This window comes from Malurus melanocephalus, unplaced genomic scaffold, assembly GCF_030028575.1.
Source record: "Malurus melanocephalus ecotype Western Australia unplaced genomic scaffold, MMel_1.1 scaffold_477, whole genome shotgun sequence".
Lineage (NCBI taxonomy): Eukaryota > Metazoa > Chordata > Aves > Passeriformes > Maluridae > Malurus > Malurus melanocephalus.
The window spans coordinates 46,287-66,524 of record NW_026623709.1 but is presented as its reverse complement, the minus strand read 5'-3'; the positions used below and the strand labels follow the sequence as shown (position 1 = coordinate 66,524).

The 20,238-nt window shown below is 40.0% G+C and overlaps 1 protein-coding gene across 1 annotated transcript in view; it reads right to left on the bottom strand.

The window, feature by feature from the left end:
• Nucleotides 1–20,238, bottom strand: part of MKLN1 (muskelin 1) — a 93,671-nt gene that overhangs the window by 62,669 nt on the left and 10,764 nt on the right. The window contains exons 2-5 of the mRNA XM_057380902.1: nt 16,759–16,828; nt 9,149–9,291; nt 7,660–7,748; nt 1,677–1,786 (exon numbers count right to left, since the gene is read on the bottom strand). Of these exons, the coding sequence (XP_057236885.1) occupies nt 1,677–1,786; nt 7,660–7,748; nt 9,149–9,291; nt 16,759–16,828 (412 nt within the window). The remainder of the gene's footprint in view (nt 1–1,676; nt 1,787–7,659; nt 7,749–9,148; nt 9,292–16,758; nt 16,829–20,238) is intronic.

Sequence of the window (20,238 nt, the reverse complement as noted above, 5' to 3'; positions counted from 1 at the left end):
CACTTCAAAGCCTCTWAGATTTCCAAAAACATGCATGAAAATATTTCAACCATCTCAAAGATGTGGAAGAAACAGGTCAACTTTACTGCCTTTCCCTAAATATGGGTCAGCACATCCTCCTCTGTGGATCCAGCAACGATGGCCTCTCCTCTGTGAGAGAGGAGAACATCAGTGACACATGTACTCATCACCAAAAACCTGGCAAGGGATCCTAGCAGAGCCCAAACCATCATGACTAAGTCTCTGCATTGCTGCTTTGGGGCTCCAAGCTTTAGGAGAACAATGCTGGCACCCCTTGAAGAAGCTGTCTACAGCTACTACACACAATGCTGACCAGGAAAAGTGCCGATTCCATGGGATAAGATGGAACAAAACAGATGGAGACATCATTACTCTATGGCTCCTGACCAAAAAATAAAAAAAAAAAAATAAATCAGAGCTTCCTGCTTGCAGCAACTGGTCCCAACTGCCAGACATACCACTTTGTGCAGAACCAGCAGAAAGAAAACCATCAGCAGCTTCTGTCAACTGGATTTTTCAGAGTTGGACATCCATCATCAGTTGACTCATGACCACAACACCACTTGGATCACAAAGCAGCTCCAGACAACTTCCACTGTGCTGGTTATTTAAATTCTCCACAAAGCAGCTCATGATGTTGGTGTAAATGGGCACGAGCCAGACACCACAGTCACACGGCTTCTTCACCATTCTGGCAGCACCATGAACTTGTGTGGGAGTCTCAGTATTAATCACACACAATCTCYATCCCCTTTTAAGTTTTTCCTTCTGGAAGCAGAGATACACTGCTCCAGTACTCAGTCCTACTCAGCTGGGAAGGATGTTTTCTCCACAACACAATATGAGTTTCATTAATTGTTCCAGAAGATCCAATGCACAAAATGCGGCAACAAAATGAGTTCTGGTTGTCAGTGTGCACTTTCCTCCCACAGGAACGGAATTTCTTATACTCAATTTAATACAGGTTATAAAAATAAAGTTTGGAACCCTTTCAGCTTCCTGTCTATTGAAGTGACAAATGGCATAAATCATCTCATCTCATCTCACAGTCCAGTGGCATCAGCCCCATTCTGTTCCAAGGTATTCAGCAAAAAGACAGTAAGAGGGAAACATCTGAAGTGCAAGGAACTGCAACAGGAAAGAYATCAACATGGACTCTCTTTAATAAAGGTCATTTTTATACCCTGTAACAAAAGGTGCATCTGTAACCCCAAAAAAGCTCCGGACTCCAGGGACTGGCATGTTAAAAGAATGACTAATCAGAAGTCAAGAAGAGGGAGAAATGGAATCTAGTTTTGTTAAGATTCATTTCCCTTCCAATACAAATACTACTTTATTAACATTATCCCCTTTGAATCAGTGTTCCTTTCTTTTATGCTCTTCTTGTGATGTCTACCAGGCAGGTCTTCTGGGTGATGCTGGTGGTTTTGGGGTTTCATGGGGCTGTTTTGTTGGTTTGTCAAAGAAAACAAACAGATAAAATCCAAAAAATTTCCATTAGAGYCAAAGTCAGCCACGTGGTTTCAACTATGCATGTTTGCTGTTTTAATAGCTGATATTCAAGGAATGAAAAGGTCATATCACYCCAGTAAGAGAAGTTGCACAAGATTCTGAGACTGGGAATCTTCAAACAGGCATCTAAAATGCAGGCCTACCTTGCTGTACCAGTTGAGGCACGGCTGGACCACATCTGGATCATCAATGCCATTTAGTTCAACATACCAGATACTAAAATTGAAGCTAGGTCCCCAGGATAAGAGTGGAACTGGAGAAGAAAGGAAAAGGAGAAAAAAGATGCATAAACATCAAACAACCACTTCATTACAGAGTATTGCAACAGAATGCTTTTAAARTTTACACAAAATTCAGTATTTCTGACTTAAGTTCTAGCTCATTTAACTTAACTTAGGAAAATTACCAAATACATCATATTCAAGTCATCATTTAAAGCAACCTGCGCTGAGCAACATTAACACAGCAGATMATTACAAAGCAGAAGCTTGCTTTAAGCAAAAGAGCAAAAACACTATCATTTAAAACAGCTCCAAGAGGCAACAAGCTTTGACAAGGATGGGAATCACGAGCATACTAGCGACAGTATTTGCTCCTCATAGTACATTTATTTCCCCATTTGTCAGCAACAATTATTTTCCCTAATGGTGAAGACAAGAAGCTTGAGTATTTTAAATTTTACCAAATTAGTAACATCTGCAAGTTGCGGAGGAGGGAGGGAGGGATAACTGTCAGTTTCTAATTTAAAAACTGATTTTTTTTTTTAAGCTTTAATCTGTGTAGTTTTTTTGCTGATACTATTTTATCTGAGTATTGGAACAAATGGACTTGAAATAATAAAAGACCAGTGAAACACATTACAGCCTCTAATGTACAGCTTCTCTACCACTCTGGGTTAACATCTGTGGCCTTGCACTGATTTTGTGATTAATCTGCAGGTTAAGATTTTGTTCTGCTTTTTGAAACAACTCCAACTCCCAGAAAACTTRTGTGTGAACTCTGACTCCTTAAAACTGCAGTAAAATCAAGTGGTTTCATTTCAAATACTTTTGTTTCCTTTTTATTTGACTGTAACTGATAAACAGGAAAAGACAGTATTAAAATTGAATGAGCAGTTACCAGCAACAGCAAGGAGTCCACCACCTCCTCCCTTCCACTATTTTTGCCACAGAGAAATTGCTTGTTGTCCTTCAAACCACCATAAAATACCACTGAGATTAACCTGTTGAACTCATGTTTTTCTGACCTACTCCTTGAGGAAATAAAAACCCCAAACCCATCATAAAGTTGTTCCTGAGCTCTTACAGGTTCTCAAGTATTTATACTTCAAACAAACTACATCTATGATTGTCTGCAGTGTTTGGGCACAAGGCACATGTTCAAACACATGATTTTCTAAGTCTTAGAGACTGTATTTACAAACCAATTGYTAAAGGCTCATGATAACTTCTGGGAACAGTCAAGAGACTTTGTAGATGAAACTCTTAACTGATTTTAATATCCCTAAGTAGGTMCTTTCTATGTTACAGCTCTCAAATCATCTTTTCAAACCCTTTTTTTCAAGTGGATTATTCAGCACTCAGTGTGATGCTTTCAGAGCAACTCCTTGTAGGTGCRTGTTTGGGGAAAGAGAGAAGTGAAGTGGTCAGAGAAACCAAGAGTCACCTGTCTCCCCATCCACATTCCATGCTCTCTGCCTAGGAAATTCCCTCTTGCTTACTTTCATCTCCTGCACAGCTGAGTGCTGCCAATATGGTACCTAAATACCATAAAACACGACTACTTCTGAATACAAGTTTGGTCCCGGATATCCTACCTATTACTGCAGCAGACTGACAAAATACCACATCTAAGGGTAACACCTCTGGTCTGCCCTCAGACCTGAACACACAGATCAGACCAAACTGAGGTTAAATTTGGTATTTGGTCAGCTATAAAGATTAAAGTCTATCCATCAGCTCACTGAACTGAAACACTCAACTAAACCACACAGACCACCTCAAATGGGCCAAGACCATACACTTCCTGATGGTAAACCTGAGGCCAATTTCCAAACCAAAGTATTACCACCTTCCTTCCAGGAAAAAAAAATGCAGAGGTATCCACCTCTACTTCTTTTTGGCAATTCTCCTCAGATCTTATATGAACTTCTCTCAAAAAAAAAAAAAAAATTAATAATTCACCCTCATATCTCTATAGCCAATTAAAACACATAAGAAGTTACTGGGATGTACAGAAGAATCCTGAACAGCTCTCACCACAAAAACAAATGCAAATCTATCAACTCACTAACATGTGTCCTCCCCAGAGTCAAATCAGAGCTTCCAACAGTCTTTTTCACCAAAAGKAGAAACAAAACAACAGAAATGGGGATTTTAACAGCAAGATTTTCATGRTGCAACCATATTTTTTAAGGAAAGCAAAGACATTAAGCTGTACAAGGAAGAGAAGGCAAACACTTCCCCGGAACTGCACAGACAGAGAAAACTGAACCTTATCTTTGTAAAACTACTCCATAGGAGCAGAAAAAGAAACAAAGCTCAAGGCTGAGACTGGAATGTGATTGTATTCCACTTAGGCAAGTTGAAGTGTTCTGCTAGAACATCTCCCCATTTTTTGAACTTCTTCCCTGACTCCCAGAAGACACCTCCCACACTTTCTCCTGCCCTCTCTTTTTTGAGGCCTCCATAGGTGTGCTCAGATCTTCAAAASAAACCTCCTTTTAGAGCACCCACARTCTGACTTYTCCCTGGAAAGAGAAGGCACTAAGTGCAGCATGGAATCACTTTTTTCTGCATACCTTTGAGATGGAAATACACTACAAAGGTGTTGAAAGCCTAAAGCTACATCATTCCTCCAGTTTTTATCATAAAACCACCTCACTATGTTTTTTTCCTGCAGGTACCACAGCAATCCATCCTAACACATGTAACTGTTCAGAACAGTTGAACTGTCACTCCACAGTGAGAAGAGTGCAGCAGAGGAAAAATAATTAAAAAAAAAAAAATCAATATTCTTCTGAGAAGCAGAAAGCATTTGAGTCACTTAAACACATCTTAATCCATATAAGGACGATTTTAGGGGATACTTCTCAATAACAGCTATGCTTGGACAAGGATTGCAACTCTGTAGTATAGAAGATAATAGCAAAGGTATTAAACACAGTAATTTTAAATAACTCTCTCAAGCTAATTTCTGTGTCCCTCATCTATAGGCAGAAATACAAACAGGTGCACTTGCAAAAATGAAGAAAATATCCATTAAAAAAGTATTGCTCACTTTTGTTCCATCAAAGCCTGAAAATCTTGAAGTCTAGTTAACAAATCCCATGCTGGTAACCAACTGCAATGAGAGTTACACCTGGCATTTTTCAAGSTCTTTCATGGCAATCAGTCTTTTACACCTTCTGCTTTCAAGGACACAGCACAGAAAAATCTCTGCTTGGAGGAATCACGAGAACAGAGCCARAAACAAAGCTCAGCTCACAGACATTAAAAAGATTATTCTTCGRTATTTTGTCCGGATAAATATCTTCTTCCCACTCTCCAGTTCTTTAATGAGGTGCTACATGAAATGTAAAAATTACCTGTCAAGTAGGTCAAAAGCCTGCACAACTGGGCATTTCAGTGCTCAGGAACTGAAGTTGAAGTAATTAAACTAACAGTAGTGCAAGGCTTTTCTTGACAGAAGAAGAAAGGTTATTCTTTCTGCATTTTATGAGCCTGAAAATTCCTCTGATACATGAGCAATGGAAGCTGGAGCAGGAACTTTCCCCTCTCCCAGGTCTACCCATGGTTTCTCCTGCCCCTGCTCCCATATAAACCCCACTGTTCTGTTACTGACAGTGCTGCTGTGGGATCCTGTGCTGATCTGTGGAATCCTAAAGCAAATTCCTGATGCAAGTTCTGCCGAACCCCCAAAGCCAAACCTCACTGATAGCGGGATTTCGCCGTGTCAGTCCCMCAGAGTCCAAAAGGGCAGATTTTGGCCTTGTTTCCTGGCACTGTTACAAGGAACACAGCACGGTGCTTGAAATTTTGAGTTACTTTGGCTAGCAGCTTGGAAATTTTAACAAACTCAAAACATTTTCAAGCTGTGAATCTGAAAAATAACAGAATTTCGTAACAGTGTTTTGCAGTTGTTTCACAGCAAAAAACAGTCTCACAACTTCATCAACAAAATGACACCAGCCATCAACCAGAGGCTTTCAGTGGTTTGGGTGAAAGGATCATTTCCAGTTCTGTCCTAGCACAGGAATTTCTTCATGGAAGACAGCTTCAAGAAATGAAATTATAGCCAGAGTTAAAGAAAAACTCAGCTCAAACCATCACTAGTGAGAAACTGGTAACTCAATGCAAACTTAATGTATATAACAGAGAATGCTTATTCATTGAATCGTTTGGGTTGGAASGGACTGGAAAGAGCAACCAACTTCCCTCCCTGACGTGAGCAGAGACACCTTCCACTATCCCAGGGTGCTCCAAGCCCTATCCAACCTGGCCTTTAACACTTCCAGGGATTCAGAGACAGCCACAGCTTCTCTGAACAACCTGTGCCAGGGCCTTACCACCCTCACAATCASCAATTTCCTCCTAATATCTAATCTAAATCTACCCTCCTTCAGATAAAACCAATTCCTCTTGTCCTATCACTACATGCCCTTGAGGAAAGTGCTACATGAAGATCCCATTCCAAGAAAACCCACATAATTTTAGAGGAAAACATCCTGGTAGTAGAAATTAATCAGCATTTCGTTTTCATAACATGTTTCAACTCACTGCTACACTTTATTGCATCAGAACACACTTTTCTGGAATACAATTTACACATCCAGAGAAGCAGCCAAAAATATTTCCAATGGCCCCTTCAGCCCTCTAGGAACTACTTGCTGGTTTTTAGCCACTGAAAAATAATATTTTCCAAAAACCTAATGCTGGAAGCTTCAGAATAAAAAAATAAAACTTAAAAAAATTCATTTCACTTCCCTGATGTAGTCAACCTTTAACTCTATTCCTCTGCTACTCTTGAGGTTTCCTAAAGCCAAGCACAACACTTWCTTCCAAAAGTAGCAGCCAGAAACCAGCCCAGTGAACAACCAAATCCTCTACTTCTCTAAGAACAGGAAACCCCAGGAATGATTACTGGATTCCCAGCCTGAAGCTTTCAGTTCAAACATGAGGAGATTCAAAGAGAACACATTAGAGCAAAGGGCTCCAAGGGGAGCCCCTAAACAGCCACTATCATCTGAGTCTTGGCAAAGGAATTAACTATCCAACACATCAAAACATTCCTAAATTCATCTAAATTAGCCAACAGGATCTTATCTCATTTTTCAGCAACTACCTCCTTGCTCTATTTTTAACCTTAAACAGCTAGTTTAAACCCAGTCATTCTTGTACTATCTCAGTAGGTAGGAAGGGAAAGATAAATTTACTGAGCAAGCTGAAAGCTTCCAAATTCTTGGATTAAATCCAACAACTCTAAGACTCTGGTTCTCTCTGGCCTGCAAAAAGCAAGGAAGAGATATCCTCACCTGCTCCCATCACATGTCCCAGTACCTCAACTTTGGGGACACCCCCTCAGCCCCTGTCCCAGCCAAACCAGACATCAGGGGGTACAACCTTTCCCTGTCCCTACATGTCATCTTTAGCCAGAGGTGAGTGAGACATGGTGATTAGAGCAGCAGGAAGAGAACAAGGGAGGCTTCTGCTGTTGCTTTACGTGTTGTGAGTGTGTTTAAGAAYGAAACTTTTCAAGCTTTTTCAGACTCTAGGGCTGTCAGTGCTGAAACTTTTACTGGTATTTAGCTCAGTAATTTATTTAAAGCTCTATACAGCAATTCATAGGAGGACAGTAAGCAGCTTCTCCCGCAATTAGTTGACTCAACAGCTGTATTTCTGAAAATTGCTCTGTTTTGCTTTCACTCCCCAGGATTTAAATTATGAAGTTACTATTTCTTATTAACAGGACTTCACTGTGTTCCAATCTAACCAACATAGAAGATGATGAAATGGAACAGCTATTGTGGATACTTTGCCTGAGTACAATGAAGTCACAAGTGCCAAGACTGGCACGAGTATCAGAAGAGATTATTTTCTACTCAGAATGCTGAAAAAATGCATTTACCTATCTTAATGAATCGACAGGGGAACATCTGTTCATCAATTTTATGCTTCAAGGTGAATGTTTCTTTGTTATAATCATTCTTTAAGCCACTGTGGGAAAAAATAAATAAGGTTACTAAATCTTACCTTGGATTTTAGGACTAGCTAATAAATGCAATCTAGGTCACGCCTGAAACGCAAAGCTTGTTTCATACCACTCTGAATCATAAGTACACATGCTGGACCAAGGCCTGGGCTGCTCTCCACCAACCTGTGCTTCCCTGGGAGCAGTACTGGGATTTTTGGGAGGGAACCTGTACCTGGAACCCTGAGACTTCAGCTCCTGATGAACTGCACTCTTTCATTCTCAAGAGGGAGAGGGATCAGATCTCAAAATTATCACCCTGACAAAGTGCTTTGTGAATCATTTATGAGCACTGCTTTTTAAAAATATCAAATATTTAGWACAATTTATCAAAAATCTTAAGTCTGTTGTTACTGAAAATTCAAGTACAGGTCCCAAAATGATGAATTTTTTTTAACTTCATCACAAGTGAAATTATTTTAAATGTATTTTAATTACTGTGATACTAAATTACTATGATACTAGAAGACCTCTTCCCCCACAATTSTAACAGCAATAATGGCAAATTTCAAGATTGGTCTATTCAATGAGGGCAAAAGTGTGAGAAGGGTTGTGGAAAGAKTCTATAAGGTCCTTGAACGATACCTGCAATACAGAATTTCCCATGTTTCTCCATGGCTCTTCTGTTTGACTACAGAGAGTGTAAACCCCATACATTCCCAGAAAATGGAGTTCTCTTCTGTAGGCCTCCCAAAACACTCTGTTTCTTGCTRCTCTTGTACTCCTGGATATTTAACKCTCATSTACCTTTCTGAAATAGCAGACTCYTTAAAAGGTCCTTGCAAATTTACATTAGGAACWACTCAGAAGTTCTGGATGGCCTGAACAGCCAAAAGCCTTTCTTTCATCCCTATCAGTACAACTCTGGTATGGAACTAAACAAAGGAAAATGCAGGTKTTCCATCTGCCAGTTTGATTTATTTACCCATTTGAAGAAAGGCAGAGCAGCTGACTAGCTCAGATCTTTATGGCTGCAACAAGGTTTTTGACATGGGGTRGTTACTTGGGCTTTTAAAAGTTACTTTAAAGTTCCCCACACCTGGGGAACAATTTCTCCTGTGCCTCAAGCACATGGAAGGAAGGAATTGCAATCCAGCAGCGCTGCAAACTGCACTCAGCTCTTCCAAATTCCCAAGAGCTCGCTCTCCACAAATCCTCTGTGGTYAGAGCAGGATAAGGAAGGCTTCCTGGAGTGAGCATTGGGATTGCTACTGTCTGACCTGACCACAAACATGAGGGCAGTCAATGACAGGGTCACAACCACAGTTCTGCTCCACTGCTGGCTATGTGTCTGCTGGGGAGCCAAGGGGAAGAGCATTTTGGTCCAGCCTTTACAGTTCCYAGGGCTGATGGAATCACATCTTACCTGGATAAGAGATCTGTCATATTCTCCTCATTCATCCCACCAAAGACTTTAAACTTCTTTAAATTGCAGACATGTGTTTTCTCRTATTTGCCAAATGTGATGCTCTGGACTATGGCAGGTCTTTCAAGCTTCAGGATTAAATACTGTGGAAGAGATAACAGTGAGTTTTAATATTAAAACCAAGGCTGCAAAACACACTAAGGGAGAAGCATTACAGCTTCCAAATATTCMGTTTACAAAGCCAGAGAGTGAAAGTGGAGATAAAACCTTCCCACCATGTTATTTTCTCTTTTTTTTCCTAGAATGAAGAAAAGGTTTTTTAAGAATATTACTTTAAAAGCAGTTTATCGAGGAAAAAGATTTGGTTGAACTACTTATTGCTAGCAAYTCTATTCAGGGCTTACATACATTCCTTTAAGTTGGACGCAAGACTTCCTGAAATCTGGCAAATAGGATCAAGCTACAGAGAGTGAAGATTCAAACGCCCACTACAGCCTGAAATGAAACCTAAACTGAATACACAATTAGATAAATACAGTATGTTCCACATGCTAAGAGAACATCAAATTACTTTTGCTCTCTGGGCTGATGCTGTTTAACCACTGAATACAAAGTTTGGTGTGTGGAGAACACAGGAACCAACTGCTATTAAACAAAACTGAGCCACYTAATGACAGTAAAGGAGCTTTACACAGAAAATAATGGAAATGTTCTCCCTTGTGAACATTTGYTCCCTTCTTACACTGTGTGGACAAAATCTGTTTATGAAAAGTTAGATTATTTATACTCAGGCCACCGCTACCAGCTTCAGCAGCATTGCTGGAGGAAAAGGTCTGTTCCTAGGGMAAAGCAGGTGCAGGGAAGTACTTGCACCATCTATAAGGGACCATCGACCACCTTCCCCTACCCAACAGGTYTTGTAGTCTGGAGACACCTTGTTTTGCAGAACACATCGAGTTTTATATCTGAAAACAGTGTGTTTCATTCTCTTCCCTATTTTCTCAGAAATAAGCAGAACACCACAGAGCACCGAGGCAGAGCACAAAATGACAATTACTCATCATGCTGATTTTGTTACAAAACCCTGTCATCAGGACTCCAGCACAAGCAGATCAGCACATCATAAGACACCTCCCACCACAGCCTCTGCTGGTGGCCCTGTCCTCCAAGCAGCAGCACTGGCCAGCCAGACACAATGCCTGATTTTTGGTCTTTCATCGACATCAAGTACAGTTATTTACATGTGTGTGGCTGCTTTCTGTGGATCCTGAGCAGAGACTGAGTAGTATCTCCTGTGCTATACAACTCCATCAGCAGGGCAATCTTACCTAGAAAGGTAACTTTTGGGAGAGCAGCAGAAAAAACTTGCCCACCCATTTAGTTCTCAGTTTGTTTTGTTTTTTTTTTTGTCTCAGCCCTATAAAGCAACTAATTCTCAAGCTGGGAGTAGTACTGACATTGTTCTAGAGAGCATCAGGATAATGCTGTGACAGATAAAGGTGTGACCTCAATGGCTGATTCCCACTACATTTCCAAAAACTTAGATTAAAAGAAATACTTGTACATAGAGCAGTTAGATGAGGATGCAGATAGGTACTAATAGCAGATTTACTGTCAAAGATATTTCCAACATTTTAATTTTTTTCTAAATGAAGAAAAGAAGCCAGTATCAGCACTGTAAGGGTAAAACGGAAGATGGCTTTGGTGCTTTCCCAAATACTTTGAATGAAAAATTTCTAGTTTTGTGAAGAACACCATCCACCTAAACACCAGGAACCCAAGGTTAGATTAAGTAGCAGCAAGCCATGCTGTTGTTCCAAAGTATTTCCCAAACTTCAAAAAAAGAATCCACTAAAATTCTATACAGAAAACTGATTTTCTAAAGCACAAAAAGGAAACGAGCAAAAGGACGGTCCTTTAATGAGCAAGGCAGCACTTGATACATGGCACAGCCTGCTGCCAAAATTCCCATAAAGAACAGACAGTACACAATGTCTAAGAACTCCTCCTACACCATCATATCTTCCCTGCAGATTTCTCCCAAAGCTGGAAAAGTGAAGCCAGCACTACCAGCAATTGCAATTCTTAATCCTGCTGGAATCCCAAACCTAATGCCTGGGCCATGAACACATACTTTCTCAAGTACCACACAAGATTTGCAATAACTTGGCACAAATGTCATCCTGCATTATTCAATTCTTACCCTAAATTAAAGGAGAGAAAACCAGGACTGCAGTAAAATCCTTTATGCCTGGAAGGAAGCAAGGCACAACAATTACTCCACATGGCCAGCAGTGATTTCTTAACCCTACAGATAGAGAGGGAACTCTGCCGCCCTCCTTCCCACTTCCACACATCCCACCACCTGCTGAGTCATGCAGACCTTACAGAAAATAGAAGCACAAAAGCTAAACTCAACCTTTTTTTGTGAATTCTCTGCTGATTGATATGGAAACAAAGGGAACTTGCTATAAACCCTGTGCCTAGATACGTGTTTTTCTATTTTTTAATGCATACACACACATAGCAAGCTGGAAGACTTTCGAACCAAAAGATAAATTTAGATCAGCTATTAGGAATAAATTCTTTACTGTGAGGGTGGTGAGACCCTGGCACAGGTTACTTGCCTGGGAGTTTGTGGATTCCCTACCCCTGGAAGAGTTTGAGGCCAGACTGTCTTGCAGCAGCCTGGTCTAGTGAAAGGTGTCCCTGCACTTGGCAGGGAGTTAGAATGAAATGATCTTTTAAGCTCCCTTCTAACCCAAACTGTTTTGCAATTCCATGACATATATAAAAATATATAGATGCACTTTTTGGGTTTCTGTACAAAACACACCACTCCCACTGTGTGGGTACCAGCTACGAATCCCACTGATGTTTTAAAAACACACTGCCTCAAGAGCTGCTAACAGCTGGCTGCATGGATATTTTTGGACTGCTACCAGGATTTTMGCTGTGACAGACTATTCTCTGTAGCTCCAAAAGATGTGACAGAAGTGTCTGTAAGATCAAGTGATTTATTCAACCTGGAAAGAACAAGTCAAGAGATTTCAGGCAAATGCTTACACCAAGATTTTTGACACTTTTCCATTTTATTGCTATGAGCAACATCAGTACATTTAATGTCTACGTTTTCATGCAGTATTCCAAAAATCCAAATTATAACTGAAGTGTTTGTCCATTAGAACATGGCACACAGATACTAATTGGCATGACTGAGCAAAAACCTCAGCCCAGTTGTTAGGCCTCAAATCACAACATTAACAAAAATAAATACTACAAAACATTAGAAGAGCAAAACTTCTGGTTTCTGATTGAACATATTTGTAAAAAAATACAGCACCCCAACAGCTCCTTACAGAGCACCCCCMAAAAAAGGCAAGTCCAACCTTGTCACGCTGGGAGCTGCAGAAAATTCCAAACTTTCTGAAGCTCTGGTCTGTGCTACTATTTGATGACAACCATATGYAGGCTGCTGCATCACACAACTGGGCGCAAATTTTATTAATGTGCTTTAAATTAATTCCTGATACAATCTACACAGCAGGATGGAAATCAGAGGAAAACTGGTCTTCAGATGCAAAACTGAAAATGATTGTTTGGACAACAACGCTAAGTTTATACATATACTGTTCAACTACTCAAAATTCACACCTCCACAACACTGGAATGGGCTGCCCAGGGAGTAGAGTCACCAGCCTTGGAGGTATCCAAGAAACAACTGGACGTGGCATTTAACTAGACCCTGGCACTGAGAACGTGGTGATTGGTCAAAGGTTGGACTCTRTGATCTGAGAGGTCATTTCCAACCTAACTGGTTCTGTGATTAAACATGCTGAACCAGATTCCAGACTGCACTACACAAGTTGCCTGTACAATTAGAGTCACGCTGTATTTTATCAATTTCTTTCTCTTTAACCAGTTCTGCTCAAGCATTTTTTTAATTAGAGAACAGTGAAGCTTGTACTGCATGTAAAAATAAAACCCACAAAATAACAAGGGCTGTCCTTGGCATGATATAAATATCTCAACTGCTCTTGCAATTAAGTTGGTGGTTAAATAAAAATCTATGCTTTTGTTCTACACATTATTAATCAAGCCACTCAGGGGAATTAAATGCTGTTCTGCAGTCTTCCACATTAGACCATCACTGGAATCACCAGGATGAGCTTTTCTGACAAGGCTGTGGTCTTTAGCATCACCAGCCTCATTGCTTCACACTTCCTATGTAAGCCGAGAAAGACATTAAAAATAGAACCATCAGCCCTCTCCTGCCTGAATAGGTTACTACATAACAGGTTTGTTATTAAACAGATAATTTCTGGGTCATCTATTTCAAGACTCAAGAAAGATATCTAGTTTAATAAACAGAAAAACAGCTGTCAGATGTATTTCGTTTCACTGGCACTCATTCATAACCAACTGGCGGCTTCCATGGCCACGAGAATCATTTAACTCTACCACATCCATGAAGCCAGGAAAATCCTTTACTAAAAACAGTAATGTGGCAGCATTTCAAGTGACTACACTTCCACTTTCACTTTCTTTCCCTTTTCAAAAATGTTTGGTATGGATTTGGGCACATTTACTGCATTTTCATTGAGCTGATGAACACATTTTGATGTTTTTACCTATRCTCTTCTGATTCATGCTCTGAAAAAATGGTGCCCAGAAAGGTTTTGTTTCACTCATTGACAGAAGGGAATAAACCMATGTTCAGGGACTCATTCATATTTTTACCTCTAAGCCAGCACAGCATCATCACCTCAGCAGGGACTTGCTAAACCCTGGCACTAAGGTGAGGCACTGAGGAGACAAATACAAGCGATCAGGACTGCAGAGCTTATTAAAATATCTCACATTGAGCACGAAGAACATCAGTCCTTGTGTTGTGCCTTAGCCCTGGGTTCAGCTAATAAAGCTGGGAACAAGGARAGCTTTATTTCCCTGAGTTTTAGTTCACTTCCTGTCCAGACCATTATGGCCACCCACACACTTGAGCAAGTGCGTCACCACACGAGTGACCAGTTTTTAACTAAAGTGCTGCCAACACAACACCCATAAAACGCTTTGCAGCTTCATTTTCTATAGGATATGAAACATTTATTCCAAGGATTTAAAGTCATGTGTATACAACAATATTTTTTGGAATATGAAGTACTCAACTTGATTTTTCCCCAAATTCTCTCCTCACCACAATTATAGTTCAGTCATCAATTGTTTCAACAGAAGTCTTCCAAGCTAAAGTTGTGCTGAAAGAACTTCAGTCACGGGGAAAAACAAGAAAGCAGAACACTACATAAAAGTTGTTCCTGCATTTAAATGTGGRAGTCTTTCAATGCACAAGGTACAAYAACTATTTTCATCAAAATGCAACCAAATTTGGAGTTCTTTTGTCAAGTATGAGACAACACAAATGGGAACTGCTTTTATATACACAGAAACAACAAAAACTGCACTCTTTGCACACAGGACTCTTCTGAAGATTTTAATTTCCCATTTCCTCTTTCCAACTAATTTTTCAACACAGAAATTAAACTGTAAAAAATGCTTTGCATGAATAATTAAACACTCAGATTAGMAACACGAGAATTAGCTGAAGTATATAGTTCTTTATATAGTATAAAGGCACTGCAAATACAGTGCTCAGGATTTGGCTTGCTGAGTGCATGAGCAACTACACASCATTTTATATTCTCACTATTTGATCCAGAGATTCAAGCAAGAGGATCCAGCAGCACTGTTTTTTCCAGTTAGGCAGCCAGGTTTTCTGTYAGTTTTGTCTTTAAGTAATAGAATAAAACTAAAATACTGACTTGGCAATTTCAGTTGCCACTACAAGGACTAATTTTTTCAAGGAGGAACTTAATTCTGGATACCAAATTTATGTCTCAATTTGGGACACACAGGTAGATTAACACCAGTGTTAATTCGTCTCTTTTCTACCAAAAAGTTTRGTTTAAATGCCTTGCTTAGCATGCAGAGCAGTGCCCAACTCTCCAGGGCTTGAGTCAAGTCATTCTGCAACAACATCTCCATTCAGGTCACGACTCATACACATAAAATTTTTGGAAGACATCTCTTTAACAAGCTCATGTGGGTTTGTATAGAAGTCTGCCACTCTAATTAATCCCTGCTTAATCTACATGTCTGAGTGTAACCTGCATCACTGCTTGCCAGCCTTAAGGATAAATTGGGAATATTCTAAAGCATCCACTTACRGGAGGTATGTTCCCATTTCAGAATCAGATTTTTAAAAGCACTAAATATTCAGGATGGCTCAAAATTAAAGAGYAAATTTGAGCAACAACTAAGAGCACATCTCAGAAGAAAAACCCAGTCCAAAGACACACCATGAGCCAACCCTGCCCTGGGAACAAAAGCACCCCAAAAAAACCCCACATGCTTCCTGCATGAACGAAAAGAAAGGATGGCACAGACTGCGATACAATCCATGCTCAATACCCATTACTCTGCAATCCATAGTTCCTAGATAGACTAAAACTGCTTCAGGCTATGGACTAATATCCTAYGTTGTTCATCAAAATATAAATATGTAAAATAATCAAATTAAAACAGYAGTAGATGCACAGAGACATCAAGAGGATCAATATCAGTCTTCACAATCAAGTTTAAGGAACATGTTAATGGAATACAAAGGACAGCTTTTCTTAAAAAAAAAACAAAACCCTAATTTCATACAAACAATGACATAGAAGGATTGATCGAAAATCCAGGTGAAAGCTCTTCAATTGGAGCARACGACCTGCTACTCCAGGGAGCCAATAGTGCAGACTATGGATTTTTAACAAAACTCCAAGGCAAAGCAGCATGATTTACGTGGAGAAAAATCCTGTGGGATTTCACTCATGAGGAATACTTGGATTAAGTAAGTAGAAAAACAGAATGTTGCATGAGATACTGTGCACAACACTCTGCTGTGAATCAGTGTTTTAGACAAAGAATTGAAAACAAGCAGCATAAGACACATAGAAGCTGACCAAACCATATCAGAATAATAAGGTACAGATCTAACACAGAGAGAAGAACAACACTCATTGGAGAAAAATAAAAAGTGGAAAAGTATTTTCTGGATAATCTAACAGCCTTAATAGTGAGAAAGCAAATTAGATGCTAAAATCAATATATATCTTATTTTAATAAGGTGCTTAACCAGCAGAAGAGGTGATACTTGTGTCTCTAACCAGAGGCCACATTTCTGAATGTGCTGTTAGGAGAAACAAACACAAGCTCCTTAGATCTGGGATTTGAGGCCAAGGAGCTACAACAGCCTCCAGTAGGGCTGACAAAGGGGGACCTGCATGCCTCATTAGCAGCTTAATCTCACCATAAGGTTTGATTATTTCCAGCAYGACCACGATTGCCAAGGAGGAAACCTGAAACTTCCCACGCAATGAAGCACTTCCAGAAAGATCACAAATTGCTAGAAATATAAATAACTAATGTACCAACAACCTGTATTTTTCTCAGAGAAGGAWGCCTATAAATATGTCAATCTCAATAGCAGAAGCCCACATTTAAAATAAAAAGCCCATTATACATTAAGGTGTACAATACAGCTACAGAGTAACAGAGATTCAGGAGCTTACCTGGGGAGGATAATTGCTTTCTGAAGACCATCGTGAGGATTGATCATTGGGTTTATCCACCAAGATATTCCTAAAAAACAAGAAGTCATAAGCAGTTTAAATAAGAGCTGCATATTTTACATCCTCAATAAATGTGTTGTATATTCAGACCAGTAACATTCTTATGCAACCATCTAAATCATTAGGTACAGACTCAGGTTCTCCCCCTCCTTTATTAAAGATTTTCTACATTGYTATTTTACAAGACCCATCAAAATACGCCTTCAAGCTTCGTGTTGTGAAACGGAGCTCCAAATTGCGAAATTAAAAAAATCCAAATTGTGAAATAAATGTAAAACAGATGAATTGACACAGGCCTAAGTTTGTAACAGAGTGGAAAAATCGGGCTTATTCACCTCAGTGGGTAAGAAGTTTTCAATAAGGTCAAAATGATCAGCAGTTGGAGGGTTAGTAAGCCAAAAACTCTCCTTTAGGAGACAGTCAATACTGAAATGGAAAAAGAGGACTGCTAACCTACTTAAGTTTTCCTGGAGCATGGAAGATAGCCACCTAAGTCATGCCAAATTTTAACAAGTATTTTTCATGAGCTACAAGTCCAGAACAACACACAACAAAGCAGAAGTTCAACTCTTCAACCAGCAAAAYTGAGTTGCTTTCTTCAGTTGGAAATAGTACAATACTTAGGTATTTAACAAATTCAAAAGTTATTTTTTGGCTAAAATTAAATAGATTCATCATGACAGTTACATGATACATCTGCTTTCTCTCCTATAACCATGCAATAAAGCTCAAGTCCCAAATAAAACTTTAAAAAAAAAGAAAAAAAAATCCCTAAAACATATATAATTATTGGCAAGGTGACAATGCACCACCTGCTGGACAGGGCTTGTGAGCTCTACGACATCCAACTAACGAACTTGTCAGCTCAAAAAACTTATGTAAAAAGAAGGAAACAGTCATCAAAAGGCTTATGCCATCTCCATCTGCTGTGTAGGAGGAAAAGAACACGAGCATCTGGATTACTACAAAGGGCTGGAGGAAAAAGCGCTCCAATGAAAGCTCCGAAGGGAAGGAGGTTAAGTCAGAGGTTGAGCATTAACAGACAGAGAAATTAGCTGGCTCTTTCCACACTGCGCAGCCCGAAATCACCGCAGTAGCAACGGTATCCAAGCAGTCCGACCAGGAGACAAGGGACACAGCCAGGAGCCAGGGTGGCCTCTTAAATCTGAACACTTTCGAAAGCTGGCCAAATGGCTGTGTCTAWCCATAGGCATGGAGAACACCTTGGATTTTCACACGTGCAGGAATAAAACTGAGGTTCCCCCTCCCTTTAGCTACTTCCCATTACAGCACAGCGTTTATTAACGCAGCAGTGCCAGTGCCGATCCAGGTCTGTGGCTGCTTYATTCACCCATCCCCACTCGGGATACTGCAATAAAACAGCGCTGCCCTCTGCTCCAACCCCATCACACATAAAGAACATGGCTYTACATAATTAAACATCCAGTTAAGAACATCATACGCAGTGCAAAGAGGCTCAACTGCAAAAGAAAACCTGGCCCTGTCTTTAATTACAAACTAGGACAAAATGAATCAACCTAAGCAAAGGGAAGAATTTGGGAACTGAGACATGGATTTCTAAAAAAAGCTGCCAGTCTGAAAGCTACGTCACCATTAGAAACCACAAGACTCTTGCTTTGGAGAATAATCGCACCTGCAGTCTCCTATACCATGCCACAGGCAAGACACGGTATTTAATAAATTCTTAATACCTCTTTCTGTCTGGAGAGGAAAAAATGTTGAACTTAAATATATGTATCTTGTATTAAATACTTTAGGGATACAAAGGCAGATAAAACTAGATAATACTGTATGGCTTTTCTCCTTTATGGAACTTTATCCTAATCCTGGAACGCAAGAAGACAAGTTACCCTACAGAATAAATTTTATTTACGATTCCACTGTGTTTGTTTAAACATTAGACAATAAACTCTTCGTACATTGAGCAACATTTGCAGGAATTGGCACTCCTACAYGGTCAGATAATGCCCAGCTGGAAAGAGGTATTTTATACCTGGGACAGATCCCAAATATCATATTTTTAGAAGTAGATTTGTTTGCTTCTCCAGGTCAAAGATCAGTTTGCCACAACCAAGGAAGATCTCAATCACTACAGCTAGAYAAGACAAAAATTATTCAGCAGAGAGAAAGGGGACAGGCAGCTCACACAAAATCAAGGCTAAAAAGAAATGTGAAAGATAAAGATAGCAATGTCAATGGAATTAGAAACTTTTAAGAACACATGGATTATTAATTTATTAAGATGAAACGAACATTGAAGAYGTAAGTCCATGTGTACAAAGCCAATTTGCTGTAACAGTTTAGGAAAATTTATGGGCTTGGAGGAATTCATGCACTCCAGCAGCCATGAGACGGTAAGAAACAAACAAATGCATATTTTAATGGCAAACRCCTCTTTCCATGTAAAGCCCTTTTTCTGGACATCACAGAACTCCTACACAGTACCCGGAGGGAGGCTTTGMAGATATGACACCTAGATTAAAATCTGAGAAACTTTAGAAGCGAAAATTCCATTAACACAACAACATCCCATGTAATTTTCACAAGACATTAAATAAAAAAAAAAAAGTATTTGTCTGCCCTCGAGCTGCCRCAAGTACCAACAGTTTTACGCAAGCTTTTCCTGCAAAAAAAAAGCAACCCGTTAAACGTGGTTTGAGATAACTTCTAATCATCGGATGTGGATACAAGATCGAGTCTAGCACGAATATACAACACTGCCAAGAGGGACCACCCCACCCACTCACAGAGGATCCTCCCCCTCCCTACACCAGCAGCTATAATAACGATTTGCATAAATAACTTCTTTAGTCAGATCASTTCTCCACTTTAGTTCATATCAGTGCCAGCACAAACTGTGACTAAAAGATGAGCAGCTGGACCTGGATGAGGGGTTCACACTGGAGTGAACTCCCAATCCCCCTTCCCACTGGAAAGCAACTACTAAAAAAATGAGACAAYGTGGTACCTCTGCTATGAAAGGCAAAGCAGGAGTAGCCATTTTATTAACACAGTGAGCAATTTCAGAGGCAGCACTGGTGTGCCTCATTTCCTAACCCGGCTGCTTGCACCACTATCAGCAGCTAAGCCCTGCTGTAAGCATTCCCATCACTAAAAAGTGGATGGGTCCATGCAGAAAACTCTTGGCAAAGCACAATGCAAGTTTCTTTTTACTACCCAGGCAGACGCTGGTCTTGCAATTGCTGGAAGGAGATAATTTTTCCTTTTACCAACCCAGAAACCATCATATCCTTTGTGCCAACTGCTGGCTGATCTCTGCTGGAATGACAGAGGTCCCCATGTCTGGGGACTACTCAGTGCAAACAGCTCTGTGGGTTCAGGCTTGACAATCACTGAGGGAGCGTTTTCCTTTGCTCCAGGGTGGAAGGGAGAAATAAG